Here is an 18,875-nt window from a genome sequence, read left to right as displayed (position 1 = left end):
ATCTAATCTGGCCCAAGTGATTTATCCACCTTCAGGCCATTCAGTTTTTCTAGCATCTTCTCCTAAGTGATGGCCACAATACTCAGATCTGCCCCTCACTCTCTTGAAGTTTTGGGATACTTGTGTCTTCCACCATGAAGACTGATGCAAAGTAACTATTCAGTTCCTCAGCCATTTCTTTGTTCCCCAACTATATCTGCAGCATTTTCCAGCAGCTCAATGTCCACTTTTGACCTCTTTTGCCCTTTCTATATCTAAATAAACTCTTACAGTCTTTCTTTCTATTACAGGCTAATTTACTGTCATATTTAATCTTCTCCCTCCTGTTTATTTTTGTTGCCCTCTATTGGTCCTTGTGAGCTTCCCAATCCTCTGGGTTCCCCTTCCCTTCACTACATTATATGCTTTCTGTTTTGCTTTTATGCTATCGCTGACGTCCCTAGTCAGCCATAGTTGCCTTGTCCTCCCTGTACCATGCTGCTTTTTCTTCGGGATGAATCTCTGCTTTCTCTCCTGAATTATTCCCAGAAACTCCTGCCATTGCTGTTCCACTGTCTTTCTTGCAAGACTCCTCTCCCAGTCAATTCTACCCAGTTCCTCCCTCATGCCTCTGTAGCTGCCTTTATTCAGCTGTAATGCCATAACCTCGGATTCTATCATATGTAGAGTAAGTTCTGTATTGTAAAGTGAATTCAATCATATTATGGTCACTGCCTCCCAAGAGTTCCTTTATCTTAAGCTCCCTTGTGCCTCATTGCACAATACTAGAACATAGAACATAGAACATAGAACAATACAGCACAGAACAGGCCCTTCGGCCCACGATGTTGTGCCGAACTTCTATCCTAGATTAAGCACCCATCCATGTACCTATCCAAATGCCGCTTAAAGGTCGCCAATGAATCTGACTCTACCACTCCCTCGGGCAGCGCATTCCATGCCCCCACCACTCTCTGGGTAAAGAACCCACCCCTGACATCTCCCCTATACCTTCCACCCTTCACCTTAAATTTATGTCCCCTTGTAACACTCTGTTGTACCCGGGGAAAAAGTTTCTGACTGTCTACTCTATCTATTCCTCTGATCATCTTATAAACCTCGATCAAGTCACCCCTCATCCTTCGCCGTTCCAACGAGAAAAGGCCGAGAACTCTCAACCTATCCTCGTACGACCTACTCTCCATTCCAGGCAACATCCTGGTAAATCTTCTCTGCACCCTCTCCAAAGCTTCCACATCTTTCCTAAAGTGAGGCGACCAGAACTGCACACAGTACTCCAAATGTGGCCTAACCAAAGTCCTGTACAGCTGCAACATCACCTCACGACTCTTGAATTCAATCCCTCTGCTAATGAACGATAATACTCCATAGGCCTTCTTACAAACTCTATCCACCTGAGTGGCAACCTTCAAAGATCTATGTACATAGACCCCAAGATCCCTCTGTTCCTCCACCTGACCAAGAACCCTACCATTAACCCTGTATTCCGCATTCTTATTTGTTCTTCCAAAATGGACAACCTCACACTTGGCAGGTTGCCTGTTCAGTGTTGCCTGTTCCCTTGAGGGCTCCAGTATTACACTAAAGTAACATGTTTTTCTGAAGTTGTTCTGCTTTTAGCATAATTAAGCAGGTCATTGCTGGAAGTACACATCCATGATCTCTCAATGACAACAGGATATTGGTTGGCTGTGATGGCCTGACATCCATGATATAACAGCCTGCCAACAAGTTACTATATTGGCTCATATGAAGAAAGCCACTAGCTCTGAGCAATTATATTCCAATACAAATCAGCATTGAGAAATAAAATAATAATTTATTTTATATTTCATAAGCACCTGGTGAATTGATATTTTAAAATTGAAATTCTAATAGTTAACATTTTCCGGTTCTTGAGATTTCTCCCTTTTCTTTCAGATGTATCCTTTCTTTCCTTCACTTACTTTCAGCATTTAAACTATTGCAAAGTCATACTTCCTGCTTTGATTCATGATGGCAGAGTTGTAAAGTTGGGTCATTGTAAATAAATGCAGCTTCCAAATCATTTACTCTTACACTATAAATCTGGCATTGCTTGCTGTTCAATTTTATTCTGTTGAAATTAGCAAGTGATGGGAATATGATCAACTCCACAAATCCTATAACAGACTTCCTCTGGAAGTTCATATTATTAGTGCAGAGTTAATTTATAGGGCCTCGGGCTGGTTGGATGTGCAGGAAAATCTCTGCTGGATATGATAGGATCCTCTGGGGTCTTGAACGGAGGTGAGGGGTAGATGTGGGCACAGGTTTTACACCTTTTGCGGCAGCAAGGGAAGGAGTCTGGTGTGGAGGGTGGGTTTATGGTGGTGCTGGAGGGGGGGGGAGTGTGGACCTAATGAGGGAATCACAAAGGGAATGGTCTCTGCGGAATGCTGATACGGGTAGGGAAGGAAATAAATCTCTCGTGGTGAGGTCTGATTGTAGGTAACTGAAATGGCAGAGGATAATACACTGTCCAGAGATTGGTTGGGTGGAAGGTGAGGACCAAGGGTTCTATTGTTGTTGAAGGGGTGGTGTTCAAGGGTGGAGGTATGTGAAGTCGAGGAGATGCGCTTGAGTGCCCTGTAGCCGACCACTTCAATTCCCCCTCCCACTCCGCAAAGGACATGCAAGTCCTGAGCCGCCGCCTCCACCAAATCCTAGTCACCCGATGAGTAGAGGAAGAATACTTCATCTTCTACCTTGGGACCCTCCAACCATATGGCATTAATGTTGATTTCACCTGTTTCCTCATCTACTCTCCCCCCACCTTATCTCAGATCCCACTCTCCAACTTGGCACCGCCCTCTTGAACTGTCCTACCTGTCCATTTTCCTTCCCACCTATCCGCTTCACCCTCCGCTCTGATCTATCACCATAACCCCCCAACTGCGTCAACCTTTCACTTTACTAGCTACCCAGCCCCACCCCCCTCCTATTTATATTGCAGCTCCCTTCCAACTGCCACCCCCCGACCCCCTCTAAATGAAGGCCTGATGCCCAAAACGTCAATTCTCCCGCTTCTCTGATGTTGTCTGACCTGCTGACCACACTTTCGGCTCTCATCTCCAGCATCTGCACTCTCTTTTTCCTATACCTTATGCTCTTTTGATGCAATACGTTTGAAGTGACACCTTATCAAATATCTTTTTGGAAATCCAGTACCCTATAGTTCACAGAATCATGGAATGACAGGACTGGTCAGTTGCAAAATACAAAGATTAAAAGAGACCATTCAGCCCATTGTACCTGTATCGGCTCTTCAAATCCTTAACTTATTATCATTCTCCTGCTTTTTCCTCATGCCCTTGCATTCAATTCCTAAACAAGTAAAGTCATCAAATGCCCTCTTGAATGTCTCAATTGAACCTGTTACCACTATATTTCCAGGTAGCACATTTCCATACCCTAAGTGCTCACTTTTTTTCTCACATCATGCTTGTTTCTTTTGTACATCATTTTAAATCTGTACTCTCTCAATCTTGATCCTTTCTTTCGGTTCCAGCTTCTTCTTCTCTGCTGCATCTGAACTGCTTGTAGTTTTTCAAAACCTCTATCAAATCTTCTGTCAGCCTACTTCTCTCTAAGAGAACAGTTCCAGCTTCTTCAGTCTATCTTTTAACTTCATTTTGTTCCTACAACCATTATTCTTAATTGCTTCTACACTCTTTCACGTGTTCACATCTTTTAATAGTATGGTGTCTGCAACTGTACACAATACTTCAGATGAGGTCTAATGAGTGTCTTATGCAAGTTCAACACCATCCCTCTGCACTTAATAATAAGCCCAAGAACATTGTACATTTTATTAATTGATCTCTCCACCTGCTCTGCCACCATCAATGATCTGTATATATACACACATATATCCTGCACTCTTTAGAATTGTATCCCCTATTTTATGTTACCTTTGAATGTTCTTCCTGCCAGTGAACATTGCCTCACTTCTCTGCACAGAGTTTTATCTGCCCACCAGACCGACTAGAGTGTCCTTTTGGAGTTCCATGCTGTCTTCCTCACAGTTAACAATTCTTTCAAATTTAGTTTCACCTGCAAATTTTGAAATTTCCCCCTGCACACACAGATCCAGATGATTAATATTTTTTAAGAAACCAAGAGTCCTACCAGGGAACTTTACTCCTCCAGCCTGGAAAATATCCATTAACCATTACTTCCTGTTTTCTATCACTCAGCCAATTTTGTGTCCGCGTTGCTACTAGCTACCATGATATACTACGACCTAATATTTATGTAACTATTGTTACTACTTTTATACTATGGCCTATTATTTATATGCAAATAGAAGACTTTTATGAGCCCGTTTGTATAAGCTGCTGGTCTTTTCTCAATTCCCCTTTGCTTCTCTTACTTGCTTTTGCACCTCTTGATATTCCTCTTGCCTCTTAGATGTATTTTCTGACTTGAAACTCTCATAAACACAATTTATTTTCTTTCTGATGGTATTTTCTGCCTTTTGTCATCCAGGGAACTCTGGATTTCTTTGTTCTACTTTTCAAATTTTGAGGAAATGTATCTCAACTGTACTCACACCGTGCATCCTTTGAAGGTAGCCAATTGTTCAGTTACTGTTGTTCCTGCCAGGCTGTTGTTTCAAGTCAATCCCATTGAAGTCAATCTCTGCTAATTGAATTTCTTCTTCTGGATAATGTTGCATGTCATTTCATAAAACATAGAACATAGAAGAATACAGCGCAGTACAGGCCCTTCGGCCCTCGATGTTGCGTCGATCAAAGCCCACCTAACCTACACTAACCCACTATCCTCCATATACCTATCCAATGCCCGCTTAAATACCCATAAAGAGGGAGAGTCCACTACTGCTACTGGCAGGGCATTCCATGAACTTACGACTCGCTGAGTGAAGAACCTACCCCTAACATCAGTCCTATATCTACCCCCCCTTAATTTAAAGCTATGCCCCCTTGTAATAGCTGACTCCATACGTGGAAAAAGGTTCTCACTGTCAACCCTATCTAACCCCCTAATCATCTTGTACACCTCTATCAAGTCACCCCTAAACCTTCTTTTCTCCAATGAAAACAACCCCAAGTGCCTCAGCCTTTCCTCATAGGATCTTCCTACCATACCAGGCAACATCCTGGTAAACTTCCTCTGCACCCGTTCCAGTGCCTCCACATCCTTCCTATAGTGTGGCGACCAAAACTGCACACAATATTCCAGATGCGGCTGCACCAGAGTCTTATACAACTGCAGCATGACCTCAGGACTCCGGAACTCAATTCCTCTACCAATAAAAGCCAGTACGCCATATGCCTTCTTCACTGCACTATTTACTTGGGTGGCAACTTTCAGAGATCTGTGTACATGGACACCAAGATCCCTCTGCTCTTCCACACTACCAAGTAGTCTACCATTAGCCCAGTACCCCATCTTTTTGTTACTCTTACCAAAGTGAATCACCTCACACTTAGCTACATTGAACTCCATTTGCCACCTTTCTGCCCAGCTCTGCAGCTTCTCTATATCCCGCTGTAACCTGCCATATTCTTCCTCACTGTCTACAACTCCTCTGACTTTCGTATCATCCGCAAACTTGCTCACCCAACCTTCTAACCCATCCTCCAGGTCATTTATAAAAATGACAAACAGCAATGATCCCAAAACAGATCCTTGCGGAACACCGCTAGTGACGGCACTCCAAGATGAACCTTTGCCATCAACTACTACCCTCTGTCTTCTTCCAGCCAGCCAATTCCTAATCCAAACCTCCAACTCGCCCTCAATGCCATATCTCTGTATTTTCTGCAGTAGCCTACCATGGGGGACCTTATCAAACGCCTTACTAAAATCCATATATACCACATCTACCACTTTCCCCTCATCTACCTCCTTAGTCACCTTCTCAAAGAATTCAATAAGGTTTGTGAGGCACGACCTGCCCTTCACAAAACCATGCTGACTATCCTTGATCACATCATTCTTATCCAGATGTGCATAAATCCTATCCCTTACAATTCTCTCTAAGACTTTGCCCACAACAGAAGTGAGACTCACTGGCCTATAGTTACTAGGATTATCCCTACTCCCCTTCTTGAACAAGGGAACCACGTTTGCTAGCCTCCAGTCCTCTGGCACTACTCCTGTAGACAAAGAGGACACAAAAATCAAGGCCAATGGCTCTGCAATCTCCTCCCTTGCTTCCCAGAGAATCCTAGGATAAATGCCATCAGGCCCAGAGGACTTATCTATTTTCACCCTTGCCAGAATTTCCAACACCTCTTCTCTACATATCTCAAAGCCATCCATTCTACTTATTCGTGCCTCAGTATTCATATCGACAACAATGTCCTGTTCCTGAGTGAATACTGACGAAAAGTATTCATTCAGTGCCTCCCCAATCTCTTCAGCCTCCACACGCAACTTCCCATTACTATCCTTGATTGGACCTATTCCTTCCCTAGTCATTCTTTTATTCCTAACATACCTATAGAAAGCCTTAGGGTTTTCCCTAATCCTACCAACTAAGGACCTTTCATGTCCCCTCCTTGCTGCTCTTAGCTCTCTCTTCAGGTCCTTCCGGGCTACCTTATAACTCTCAATCGCCCCTATTGAACCTTCACGCCTCATCTTTACAAAGGCCGCCCTCTTCCATTTAACAAGGGATTCCAACTCCTTATTAAACCACGGCTCCCTCACACGACCCTTTCCTCCCTGCCTGATAGGTACGTACTTATCAAGGACACTCAATAGTTGCTCCTTGAACAAGTTCCACATATCAATTACGCTCTTGCCTTGGAATCTACTTTTCCAATCCACACATCCTAAGTCATGCCTCAACGCATCATAATTTCCCTGCCCCCAGCTATTACTCTTTCCCTGTAGTACACACTTATCCCTCTCCATCACGAGAGTAAAAATCACCGAATTGTGGTCACTGTCCCCAAAGTGCTCACCTACCTCTAGTTCTAATACCTGGCCTGGTTCGTTACCCAGAACCAAATCCAGTATGGCCTCACCTCTTGTTGGCTTATCTACATATTGTGTCAGGAAACTCTCCTGCACACATTGCACAAACACTGACCCAACTAACGAACTTGAGCTATAGCTTTCCCAATCAATATCAGGAAAGTTAAAGTCTCCCATAACAATCACCCTATTACTGTCACTCTTCTCCTGAATCATCTTCGCAATCCTTTCTTCAACGATTCTAGGACTATTAGGAGGCCTGTAAAAGACTCCTAACAGGGTGACCTCACCTCTTCTATTCCTAACCTCAACCCAAACTACCTCAGATGGCAAATCTTCGTCCATCTTCCTTTCCACCGCTGTAATACTATCTTTGACAAGCAAAGCCACACCCCCCCCTCTTTTACCCCCACCTCTGACCCTACTAAAACATTTAAACCCTGGAACCTGCAACAGCCAATCCTGTCCCTGATCTAGCCACGTCTCCGTAATAGCCACAACATCGAAGTCCCAGGTACCAACCCACGCTGCGAGTTCACCTACCTTATTTCGTATACTTTTGGCATTAAAGTATACACACTTCAAGCCACTCTTCTGTTTACAGGCACCCTCCTTTAAGATTGATGCCATATTCCTAACCTCCCTACAGTCCAGGTCCTGCACCCTAAAGCTACAGTCTGGGTTCCCATGCCCCTGCAGAGTTAGTTTAAACCCCCCCCAAGAGCACTAGCAAACCTCCCCCCAAGGATACTGGTGCCCCTCAGGTTCAGGTGCAGACCATCCTGTTTATAGAGGCCCCACCTTCCCCAGAAAGAACCCCAGTTATCCAAGTACCGAAATCCCTCCCTCCTGCACCATCCCTGTAGCCACGCATTTAACAGTTCTCTCTCCCTATTCCTCGACTCTCTATCACGTGGCACGGGTAACAAACCAGAGACAACAACTCTGTTCGTTCTAACTCTGAGCTTCCAACCTAGCTCCCTAAAAGCCTGTCTAACATCCTCAGCACTCCTCCTACCTATGTCATTGGTGCCAATATGGACCACGACTTCAGGCTGCTCCCCCTCCCCCTTAAGGACCCGGAAAACACGATCAGAGACATCACGTACCCTTGCACCTGGGAGGCAACATACCAAACGTGAGTCTCTCTCGTTTCCTATCACCATTTTGAATTTTTATAATACAGTAATCATTTGTCTCCTGAATGTTCCCCTGTTGTTGCTTGATCCAGGTGGCAAATCTGATTTCCAAGAACCGGATCGGATAAGGCATTCTTTGTTGGACTGGGTGCATGCTATTGTCAGAAACTCTCCTGAACACAATCTAGAAACGCTTCCTATTATTGTCTCTTGCACTACAAGTATCCTAGTCTACATTTGGGTGATTCAAGTCTCCCATTCTAACTACTCTATAATTTTAACTACTCTGGCATTTTCTCCATACTATTTCTGTACATTTGTGTCTCTCTGCCCTTTCCACTCATGAGTTGTTCTTGAACTTTGAGGCATCCTCTTTCTCTGGCACTGCAATGTGCTCCTTAACTGATATTGCTGCTATTCCTTATTTCCTTCTTTTTGTATCTTTTCTGAATAACTTATACCCAGGACCTTCCTGGAGCCAGTCTCTGTTATCATCACAACATCATAGTTTCAGATGGCAATCTGAGCCTGTAATTCCCCAACCTTATTTATTTCCATCAATGCACATTAACTCCTTCTCTGCTACTATGACATCATCTATTAACTTTTTTTCTGTGCTCATGGCAGCTGCATCTCCAAATATTTTGCAAACCCCACCATTCTCCTCTATTGTTCTCTCTCAGTTCTGATACTGATGCTAAGTTAGTCCTCTAAAACCCTCTAAAAATCACAAGCAAAATGCTCCAGAACAAACTCAGTGCCAGGTCTGTTCTGGTGCAACCCGTCCAGCATGTGCAATACTTTCCAGTCTACATGTCCCAGGAATTTAAAGTGCTCCCTCCTGTAACACTTCCAACCTTCTCCAATTTTGGTACTCATTTCAACACGGAACTGGAGCAATCAAGATGTCCAACTTGCTAAATTTTTAACTAGTTCCCTAAATTCTGATTGGAAGACCACATCCCCCTTATTTCTTGAAATCATTGGTACCAGAGTGGACAATGATCTTTGGTTGTTCACTTCCCCCCAAGAGGAATGTCTTATCGCCAGTCTAACATCCTTGACTCTGGTACTAGGGAGGTAACACACCATTCTGGAGTCATGTTGACAGCCACAGAAACAACTGTCTGTTGCCCTACTTAATGAATTCCCTTTATGTTTTCTATCCTGTACATGTGAGCTTGACCCTTGATGTATGAGTGTTTTTTTAAAAAAGGCTTCCAAAATGGAAAACTGCTTTGTGATCAGGTTCCTGGGTCTCCTGCACTGTCTTAAAAATTGAAATGTCAATTGGAAACGAAAACAGAAATTGCTGAAAAAAGCTCATCTGTGAAGAGAAAGCAGAGTTAATGTTTTGGGTCCAGTGACCCTTCCTCAGAACTGATGATAGCTAGGAAAATGTGGGTTTTATGCAGAAGATAGGGTGGGGGGAGGGGTTGTGTGTAATAGCAGACAATGTAATAACAATATCTGGTGTGTGGGGTTGGGGACAACAACGCAGGATAGTTCAGCCTAAAGTTGTTGAACTCGATATTGAGTCAAGAAAGCTGCAGGGACCCCAAGTGGGAATTGAGGTGTTCTTCCACTTCCACCAAACTTCACTGGAGCATTATAGCAAGCCTGAGATAGAGACTTTGGACAGGGAACAGGGTGGTGTGTTGAAGTAGCAGGCAGCTGGAAGCTGGGTCATTTTTGAGGGCAGATCGGAGTGTTCTGTGAAGCAAAGTGTTCTGCCTACATCCCTCTTCCCCCTTATCTTGCTACCCTGAACCTTCATCTTGAACCCTGTCCCCTCGTCTTACCCTCCCGTCTTGTCCCCGTCCCGTAGTCTACCACCGTCCCAATGTCTAACCCCATCCTGTTGTCTAAACCCCATCCCCATGCTTTCCTGCCCATCCCCTTGTCTTCCCCCCGCAAGCCCATCCCTTTGTCTCCCCCCCGCCTATCCCCTCTTTTGCCTCCCCTGCCCCTCATCTTCCCCTTCCACATCGTCTTTCCCCCACCCCCTCGTCTTTGCCCCACACCCTCGTCTTCCCCACCCAACCCCCACAGCTTCCACCTGTCCTTTCATCTTCCCTCCACCTGTCCCCTCGAGTTCTCCCCATCCTCTCTTCTTTCAGCCCCATCTCCTAGTCCTCCCCATCCCCTCGTCTTCCAATCCCCATGCACGCTTGTCCTTCCCCTTCCCGCCCATCCCCCTTCTTCTTCTTCCACTGCCGCCTCGCATTCCAACCACCCCCTCGTCTTCTAACCCAACCCCCACATCTTCCACCTGTCCCCTCGACTTCTCTCACCCGACCCCCCGCCTCTCCTCTAGTTTGTTCTCCGTCCTCTCTTTCAGCCCCGTACCCTCCCATCCCCTCTTCTTCCACCACCCTGTCCCCTCGTCTTCCAAACCCCCATCCCCTGTCTTCCACCCCCAATCCCCTCCTCTTATACTCCCAGTCCCCATATCATAAACTCCCCGTTCTCTCGTCTTTCAACACCGTTCCCTCATCTTCCACGCCTGTCACCCTGTCCCCTTGTCTTTCCCCCCCTTGCCTCTTCTTCCTGTCCATACCCTCATCTTCCACCCCCCATTCCCTTGTCTTACCCATTGCCCGGCACCTCCTCTTCAACCTATGTCTACCCGCCTGCCCCTCCTCTTCATCCTACACCCGCCCCTCCTCTTCATCCTACACCCGCCCACCCACCCACCCCTCCTCTTCATCCTACACCCGCCCACCCACCCACCCACCCCTCCTCTTCATCCTACACCCACCCACCCACCCCTCCTCTTCATCCTACACCCACCCACCCACCCCTCCTCTTCATCCTACACCCGCCCACCCCCCCACCCACCCCTCCTCTTCATCCTACACCCGCCCACCCCCCCACCCACCCCTCCTCTTCATCCTACACCCGCCCACCCCCCCACCCACCCCTCCTCTTCATCCTACACCCGCCCACCCACCCACCCACCCCTCCTCTTCATCCTACACCCGCCCACCCACCCACCCACCCACCCCTCCTCCCACCCACCCACCCCTCCTCTTCATCCTACACCCGCCCGCCCACCCACCTTTGTGCTGCCCATCACTATCCGAGGAAAAATACTCTCGCTGTCCACCCTATTCCCTCTGATTATCTTGTATGTCTCAATTAAGTCACCTCACAACCATCTTCTCTCTAACAAAAACAGCCTTAATTCCCTCAACCTTTCCTCCGTACTAGTATCTTAGTAAATCTTCTCTGAACCCTTTCCAAAGCTTCTGCATCTTCCTATAATGTGGTATGCAATATTCCAGGTGCTGCTACACCAGAATTTTGTACAGCTGCAGCATGACCTCATGGCTCTGAAACTCAATCCTTCTTCTAATAAAAGCTAACACATGGTTTGCCTTCTTAACAACCCTATCAACCTGGGTGGTAACTTTCAGGGATCTATTTACATGGACCTTGAGATCTCTCTGTTCATCTACACGACCAAGAATTTTTTCCCCCCGTACTCATTATTCCTCCTCTTCATTGTTCCTGTTGCTTCCCCCATCCTCTTTACCCCGTCCTCCCCTCGTCCTCTTCCCCCCCCCCCCCCCCCCGCCTCCCTGTCCCGTTGCCCCCCCGGTCCTTTCCGTCCTCTTCCATCCGCTACCAGAAGAATTTAAAGGCTTTGGGGAGGGTACAGACAAAATTGACCAGGATGTTGCCTGAGTTGGATGGTATTGGCTGTGAGGGGAGGTTTGACAAACTTGTTTTTACTTGAATGTCAGAGGATGAGGGGCAACCTCATCCTAGAAGTTTACAAGATTATGCGAGGCAAGGATAGAATGGAAAGGCAGTCTTTTTCCCAAGGTACAAATGTCAATTTCTAGGGGACATAGGTTAAGATAAATGGGGGTAAGTTTAAAGGAGATGTGAGAGATGAGTTGCATTCCCAGCACTTACTCTGTGCAAGAGCATAACCAGAGGAGATGGCAGAAGCAGATACAATAGCAATGTTAAAAAGGCATCTTGTCAGACAAATGAATGGGGAGAGAATAGAGGGCTGTGGGCCCCATAGAGGCAAAAGGTTTATATGTTTAGAAAGGTGTCATGTGTCACCTCAGACTTGGAGGCCGAAGGTATTTCTGTGCTGTACTGTTCCTGGTAGTTGCCTGAGGTTACCACTGTCATCGAATTCCTACAGTGTGGAAAGGCCCATCAAATCTGCACTAACCCTCCAAAAAGCATCCCACCTGGATTGGGGCCCTACCCTAACTTTGTAACCTTGTATTTAGTATGGCTAATCCACCTAACCTACATATCCCCGAACACCATAGGGCAATTTAGCATGACCAATCCACATAAGCTACATACCTTTGGTCTGTGGGAGGTAAGCAGAGCACCCAGTGAATGCCTATGCAGACACCAACAGTCATCCAATATATGGAAAGGCAGCAGTGCTAAACACTGAGCCACCATGCTACCTTGCATGTTCCTATCCATGCATACTGTTGCTAATTGTGAACAAGACCACTGGAGATTTGTTGCTGAATGAGATTGACAAAAGTATAAATTGGTGTCAGGTTAAAATTTTGAAAAGCTTAGTTTTCTGTGAAAGTGATGTTTACTTTCTAAATTTGTGATGACATCGATTGAAATGTTCTATGCTTGAAAAATCTTGTTTTGTTTCCATAGTGCTTGTTTGCTCACTCTTTGAGGAAGTTTTCAATGAAAGATTGGTCAATTGAACAGAAATGGATGTCCATTTTATTGCCTTTGTTACTGCTTTATAATGGTATGCACAAACAATAGTTATACTTCTTGGCATGGGACTAAAGTTGTTTCTCTAACTTCACATCTTTTCAACTTCGGTTAACTAAGCTATATTCACTGATTTTGCCAAATTTCTTATGAATCAATGGTGCTATGATTTATAGTTTCCTTTCCTTCATTTGCCTTTTATTAAAGTTCAAATCAATTCTTATGATGTTCTGAGGCTTTTACAAAGTTATTCTGAGCTCAAACAATATTTTTTCATTTAACTGATTTTGACCTTTCTGTTTTTGGCAATTTGTTTTCTTTCATTCTTTGAAGGTAAGCTGTACTTTCCATTTTTTTTTCTTGAGCACTATTAGCAAAGTCCTTGTTCAACTCAACCTGATCAAGACATGCAACAGTGACAGGTTGTTTCAGAATTAGAAGGTATTAATTTACTTCTCCCTTCTGTCAAAGTTCCCTGGGAAATCATTCTTTCTTTTGGTTAGACGGGCATTCATCAAATTATTTAATCAATGATTTACCTCAAAAATGCGTAAAAGCCATTATGCCATTTTGATCATGATTAAAGCACTCATGCCTGTACATACAATAGTAAAGCAATACATTGAGTGTGAGATCAGAAGCTTGTGCCTATAGAGTTCAAGAAATCAAGAATTTCTACCTATAGTTTGCAGTCAGACTCATCAGGAGATGAGGAATTATCAGCAGTGCTTAATTTCTTGGAAAAAATAGGATCTTTAATAAATTGCCCGTAGTGTTAGGTGAAGGGGGTAAATGTAGGGTTGTTCTTTGGAGGGTCGGTGTGGACTTGTTGAGCTGAAGGGCCTGTTTCCACACTGTAAGCAATCTAAAAACCTTCAAACAAGTGCAATCTAATGTCATTCTGAAGTTGCAGTTTGTTTCTTTTTGTTTGAATTGTGTTGTATGTGTGTAGCTCTAGGTAAATTTATTTTGTTTGAAGTGAGAGTGAGACTTCTGAATAATGCTCATTGAATTGTTTGGTATGTTTGTAGTCTGAAGAATCACCAAATCTGAAATTTATAAACGAGGCAACTAATTTACATGAGAAGCATGTAAAAGTATATATGCATTGATTCTATCTGATCAATTTTAACTATTTTCATTTCTTTCTTAGATCCATTCTTCCCGCTTTCATTTCTTGTAAACAGCTGGTTTCCAGGAATGCTCGATGACTTATTCCAAGCAATCTTTCTGTGTGCATTGCTACTGTTTTGGCTCTGTGTTTACCATGGATTTCGTGTGCAGGTAAAACTATTGCATTAAATAAAATTGTTTGTTAACAATAATATCCCCTTTCCCAGTGTGGTTTCCTTCCCTTCCCTGCTATCCTGCCATCTCCCTGTGACTCCAGTTGTCCCAATACATCTATTCTTCACTACCCTTCTCCGCTCCAAAGATGGGCCTCAATTATTCTAAACAACTTACTTATATAACAACATTTTAATGGACAAGTTCAACCCAGCCAATTACTAATCCATCAGATCCAACAATGCTATCAATTCATGTTTGATTGGCAGTAACCTGCTCACTGACCCTCAACTGGGTTCTGCTAGGGCCACTCAGCTTCTGATCTTATTATAGCCTTGGTTCAAAAATGGACAAAAGAGCTGTGTTCTAGAGATTAGGTAAGCTTAACTGCTCTTGATGTTGTGATTGCATTTGAGCAAGTGAGGTATCATGGTCGAAAACAGAAGTTGCTGGAAAAACTCAGCAGGTCTGGTAGCATCTATGGACAGAAAGCAGAATTAATATTTCAGATCCAGTGACCCTTCTTCAGAACTGGTACCAGGAAACCCTAATAAAACTAAAGTTGATGGGAATCAGTAGATGGGGACCCTCTCTGCTGATTGGAGTTATACCTAGCACCAAGGAGGATGGTTGCAGTTGCTGGACATCGGTCATCTCAATTGCAGAACATCACTGCACGATAGTTTCTAAGGCCCATTCATCTTCAATTTCTTCAGTAATGACGTTTTAGACACTTGTCAAGTCTAGAGGTAATGAAAACATGAATGAGGATTTCGACAGCAAAAGAGCAAAATCAGACAATGCTACAAAGGTGGAGATAGACAATCTTACTAATGGTAGGCGTATGAGGTTGGAAGGCCATGTTGTATGGAATATGATGCCAACATCATTTCAGGCTGTTGCCAGAGAAAGGGTTGATGTTGGTAGTTAGGGAACGTAATTTAGAGTGGGAACTAAAAACTGAATTCACTCATCCTAATATTTAATTGAAAGAAACTTTTGGTTGTCCAGTATTGGATATCTCGTAATCGTTGTGATAATATACCAACAGTGGAGGAGTCAAAAAAGATGGTGGTGGTGATGTAGGGCTTGGTGATGTCAGCATTGACATGGCAACACTGTTTTTGAATTATATCAATGGTGGGAGTGGAGATGACTGGGTGAACTGCTAGTATGAGAGAGAGTAGTGGTTTTATCAGAAACCATGACATCAACGTTGGTGACAATGGTCTGGATGAGTAAATCAGTAACTAGAAAATTTTGTGATGACTGGAGGACCAAAAGCTAGATTAACTTGTTTGGTTTTTGAAAGGAACCTAAGGGACAACTTACAGGGTGGTGTGTGTATGGAATGAGCTGCCAGAGGAAGTGGTGGAGGTTGGTACAATTACAATATTTAAAAGGCATTTGGATGGGTACACAAATAGGAAGGGTTTCAAGGGTCTTATGAAGGGGAGGTCGACCCCTTCTGATAACTAACACCATGGCTCACCTCGTCTTGCCTCATAATCTTTTTAAAAAATAAAATGTGTGATAAGGCATGTAACCTATCTGTAATAAAGGTGTGGTTAATGAAGTGAAATCCTTTCACCCACTCTCTATAATCAAAAAGTAACAATTTATTAATCTAACTCCAACAATGATCAAACTAACAGAAGGACTGACAATTAAACAATTCCCCTCTAGCTACTAACTATTCCCTTATAAACACAATTCTAATAGTCTGCAGTTCCAATAAAATACAAGGTTCACTTATAAACACAATAGAATTTAGTCTCTTGAAATTGCAGTTAAGGTTACACATCTTCCAAAACTCTTCTCTGTTTTCCTCTGTCCAAAACGCCTTCTCAGTCACTTTCCTCTGTCTGAAATGCCTTTATGATGTTGATACTGATATTATTTAGATTAATTAGAATGTGCTTTGTCTAATACATGGATAACTATGAGCGCTAATTTCTTTTGAGAGCTGAGGGCTCTTGACCCTTAGCAGATGGCAGTTTGCGCTCCCTGATTTTCAAATGCCCTCTTTTTTTATAGCCTTGATGACCTATCAATGTTGTTTACAAGTGGATTGGTCTGAGGTTGTCAACACCATTAGATTTAAATTGAATTGTTCCTTAGTTGCAGGTGCATTTTTAAATCAATTGCCTTAATTTAAAACTTTCATTAGTAAAAATGTTGCTTGGACCTGCTAATGAAAAGGCTTTTTTATACAAATATTTCAATTTGAGCACATGCATCAATTGCCCACAGACATTTATTTTTTAAATCTTTTAAAGGGACAACACACACTTCTCCCATTTTACAATTTTACACACCAACTTCACAAAGCCTTAAGAAAAAAATGAACCATCATGATGAAAAGATGGCTTTATTTTTTCGTTTTAAAGCACCATTATCATGGGATGTATAGGTCAGTAATCTAAAATTACGTATTTCATACTAATTCTGCATACATATATAACATTTGACCATTCCAGTTCTATCTTATCTACACATTTTCTTTTAAACCCACGATAGTACATCTGCAATAACAATTTTTATGACCCGCAACATGTACAATCTGTAAATTAAAAGCTTGTAATGTAAGACTCAAATGAAGTAGTCTCATATTTTTGCCTTAAATCTTTCCAAAAAGCTGAGAGGCTTGTGGTCCACGGAAACTACCTCTCTGATATATTGTTCATAACCTAAACATTAAAATGTTGTAAGGCCAGTGCCAAACTCAATAACTCTTTTTCAATGGTGGAGTATTTTCTCTGGTGGATATTGAGTTTCTTTGAGAAATAACCAATTGCCTTTCAATTCCACCATCATCGTCCTGCATTAACATAGCTGTTAATTAACCCCTACATCACTGGCATCAATTGCGACTTTAAAGGATTTTAAGAAATTTAGTGTTGCTAAAACTGGTGTGGTGTTTAAATTTTCAAATGCTTCCTGGCATTGTTCTCTCCACTGAAAGTTCATGTTCTTTTTTAGCAAATCTATCAGTGGTACCAACCTCCAGTGGAATCTGCTCAGTCCCAAAAATTGAAGCACCTGTTTGTTCGAGGATGATCTTGGAAATTTATCAGTGGCCTTCATCTTTGTGTTCCTCGGGGTCATCCTCCCATGAACGATGTTGTGTCCCAAGGACGTCACTTCTGTCTTTACGAGTTCAGTTTTTGCTAAATTTATAACCAGTTTTGCCTCCCACAGTTTTTCAAAGACTTCTGCCAGACAAACCATGTGATCTTTCTACGAATGTCTATTCCCAGTCCCTAAGTTATCTGTGTAAATGGCACAATTGGTTAATCCTGCCACAACTCTGTACAAAAGTGTTTGAAATGTGGCTGGTATGTTCTTCATTCCAAAGGGCATTACTTTAAATTGATATAGCCCATTTGGGGTTACAAATGCAGAAAATTCTTTCATTGTCTTCAACAAGGAAACTTGCCAGTAACCACGCAGTAAGTCCAATTTGGTGATGTAAGTGGCTTGTTCAACCTTTTCCATACAGTCTTCCAGCGTGCAGTTGGGTATGAGGCCGATGGAGTTATGGCATTGACCTTCCGAAAATCCACGGAGAACCGTTGAGTACCGTCAGGCTTTGGAACCAACACAGTTGGCAAGCTGCACTCGCTTTGACCCAGTTCGATGATGTCTTCTTGGAACATCGCTTCCACTCTCTTTTGTACCTGTACTGTTTTGGGACGATTAAGCATGTAGGGCTGTTGTCTTATCAGGACAGCATTCCCTACATCAACGTATTAGTCCTCCCTATTCTATTACTACACATGTCTTCATCATTGCAACAAGCCTTTCAAATCAGTTCTCTGATTCTGAAACAAACAGCTTACTATCCTCTCCCATACCTATTAGTCAGTTTACTCTGAGGCATATCAAAATCCAAATCTTCTGGATTTGATTCCTCACTCTGAGGTGCAATAACTAGTAGCTGTTTCTCCTGTTCCCTGTCCTATTATTCCCTGTCCCTGTTCCCTGTTATTACTGCCTATGGCTTTCCTACCACTTGACCTTTATGACAGGTATGACAAAATTCAATCATAACCTTGTGTAATTCAGGCCAATAGAAATGCTTTTGTATCTTCGTCTGAGCTTTCCTCACTTCCTAGTTGACCTCCTACAGGTAATTTATGTACTCCCATAATACTTCCTGTCTGTATGCTACCAGTAACACAACCTGGCGCACTTCCACCAATTTTTCCTCTGTACTAACCTGCCGAGGTCTCCATTTTTGATTTCGGATTCTATCCTTGAGATGATAATACTGGGGAATATGCTCTGATTCCTTTGCTGTGTCAGCTTTATGATACAAGTCTTTTATTGTCTCATCTTTTTGCTGTAACTCCATTAATCTTTCAGAACTAAACACTTCTGTCTGATCCTCTACCTGCTTTGGTTTTCCCTTTACCATTTCCTCAAACAGGGTGTCAGCTAACTGGACCTCAAATCCTTTGTCTTTCTCTTCGATTTTTTTCCTTCTTGCTTTAACTTATAACTGTGGGATTTTGTTACCACACAGTTTGGAAAAGTTCCAGGATATTTTTCTCTTATTAGTTCCCTAGCTTTCTTTCATTTTCTCCACCACAAGCGGCATCACTCCCAACTTTGATCCTGCTAGATTGTTTCCAAGAACAAACTATTCCTGGAATAGACACTCTTTCAATCGCTCCCAATGTCACTTCCCCAGTCTTGATTGGACTTTGTAACCTTATCTTATACAAAGAAATGCTAAACCTCTCTCCATTT

The 18,875-nt window shown here is 43.2% G+C and overlaps 1 protein-coding gene across 4 annotated transcripts in view; it reads left to right on the top strand.

Annotated features, from left to right (window-relative positions):
- tmem181 (transmembrane protein 181) overlaps positions 1-18,875 on the top strand; it is a 253,795-nt gene that overhangs the window by 176,131 nt on the left and 58,789 nt on the right. For all 4 annotated transcript variants that reach the window (XM_072581087.1, XM_072581088.1, XM_072581086.1 and 1 more), the window contains 2 exons: positions 12,768-12,867; positions 13,987-14,117. In XM_072581087.1, coding sequence (XP_072437188.1) covers positions 12,768-12,867; positions 13,987-14,117 — 231 coding nt within the window. The remainder of the gene's footprint in view (positions 1-12,767; positions 12,868-13,986; positions 14,118-18,875) is intronic.

Source organism: Chiloscyllium punctatum, chromosome 11 (assembly GCF_047496795.1).
Source record: "Chiloscyllium punctatum isolate Juve2018m chromosome 11, sChiPun1.3, whole genome shotgun sequence".
In the NCBI taxonomy this organism is placed as follows: Eukaryota; Metazoa; Chordata; class Chondrichthyes; order Orectolobiformes; family Hemiscylliidae; genus Chiloscyllium; species Chiloscyllium punctatum.
This window is presented reverse-complemented; position numbering and strand designations above follow the sequence as displayed.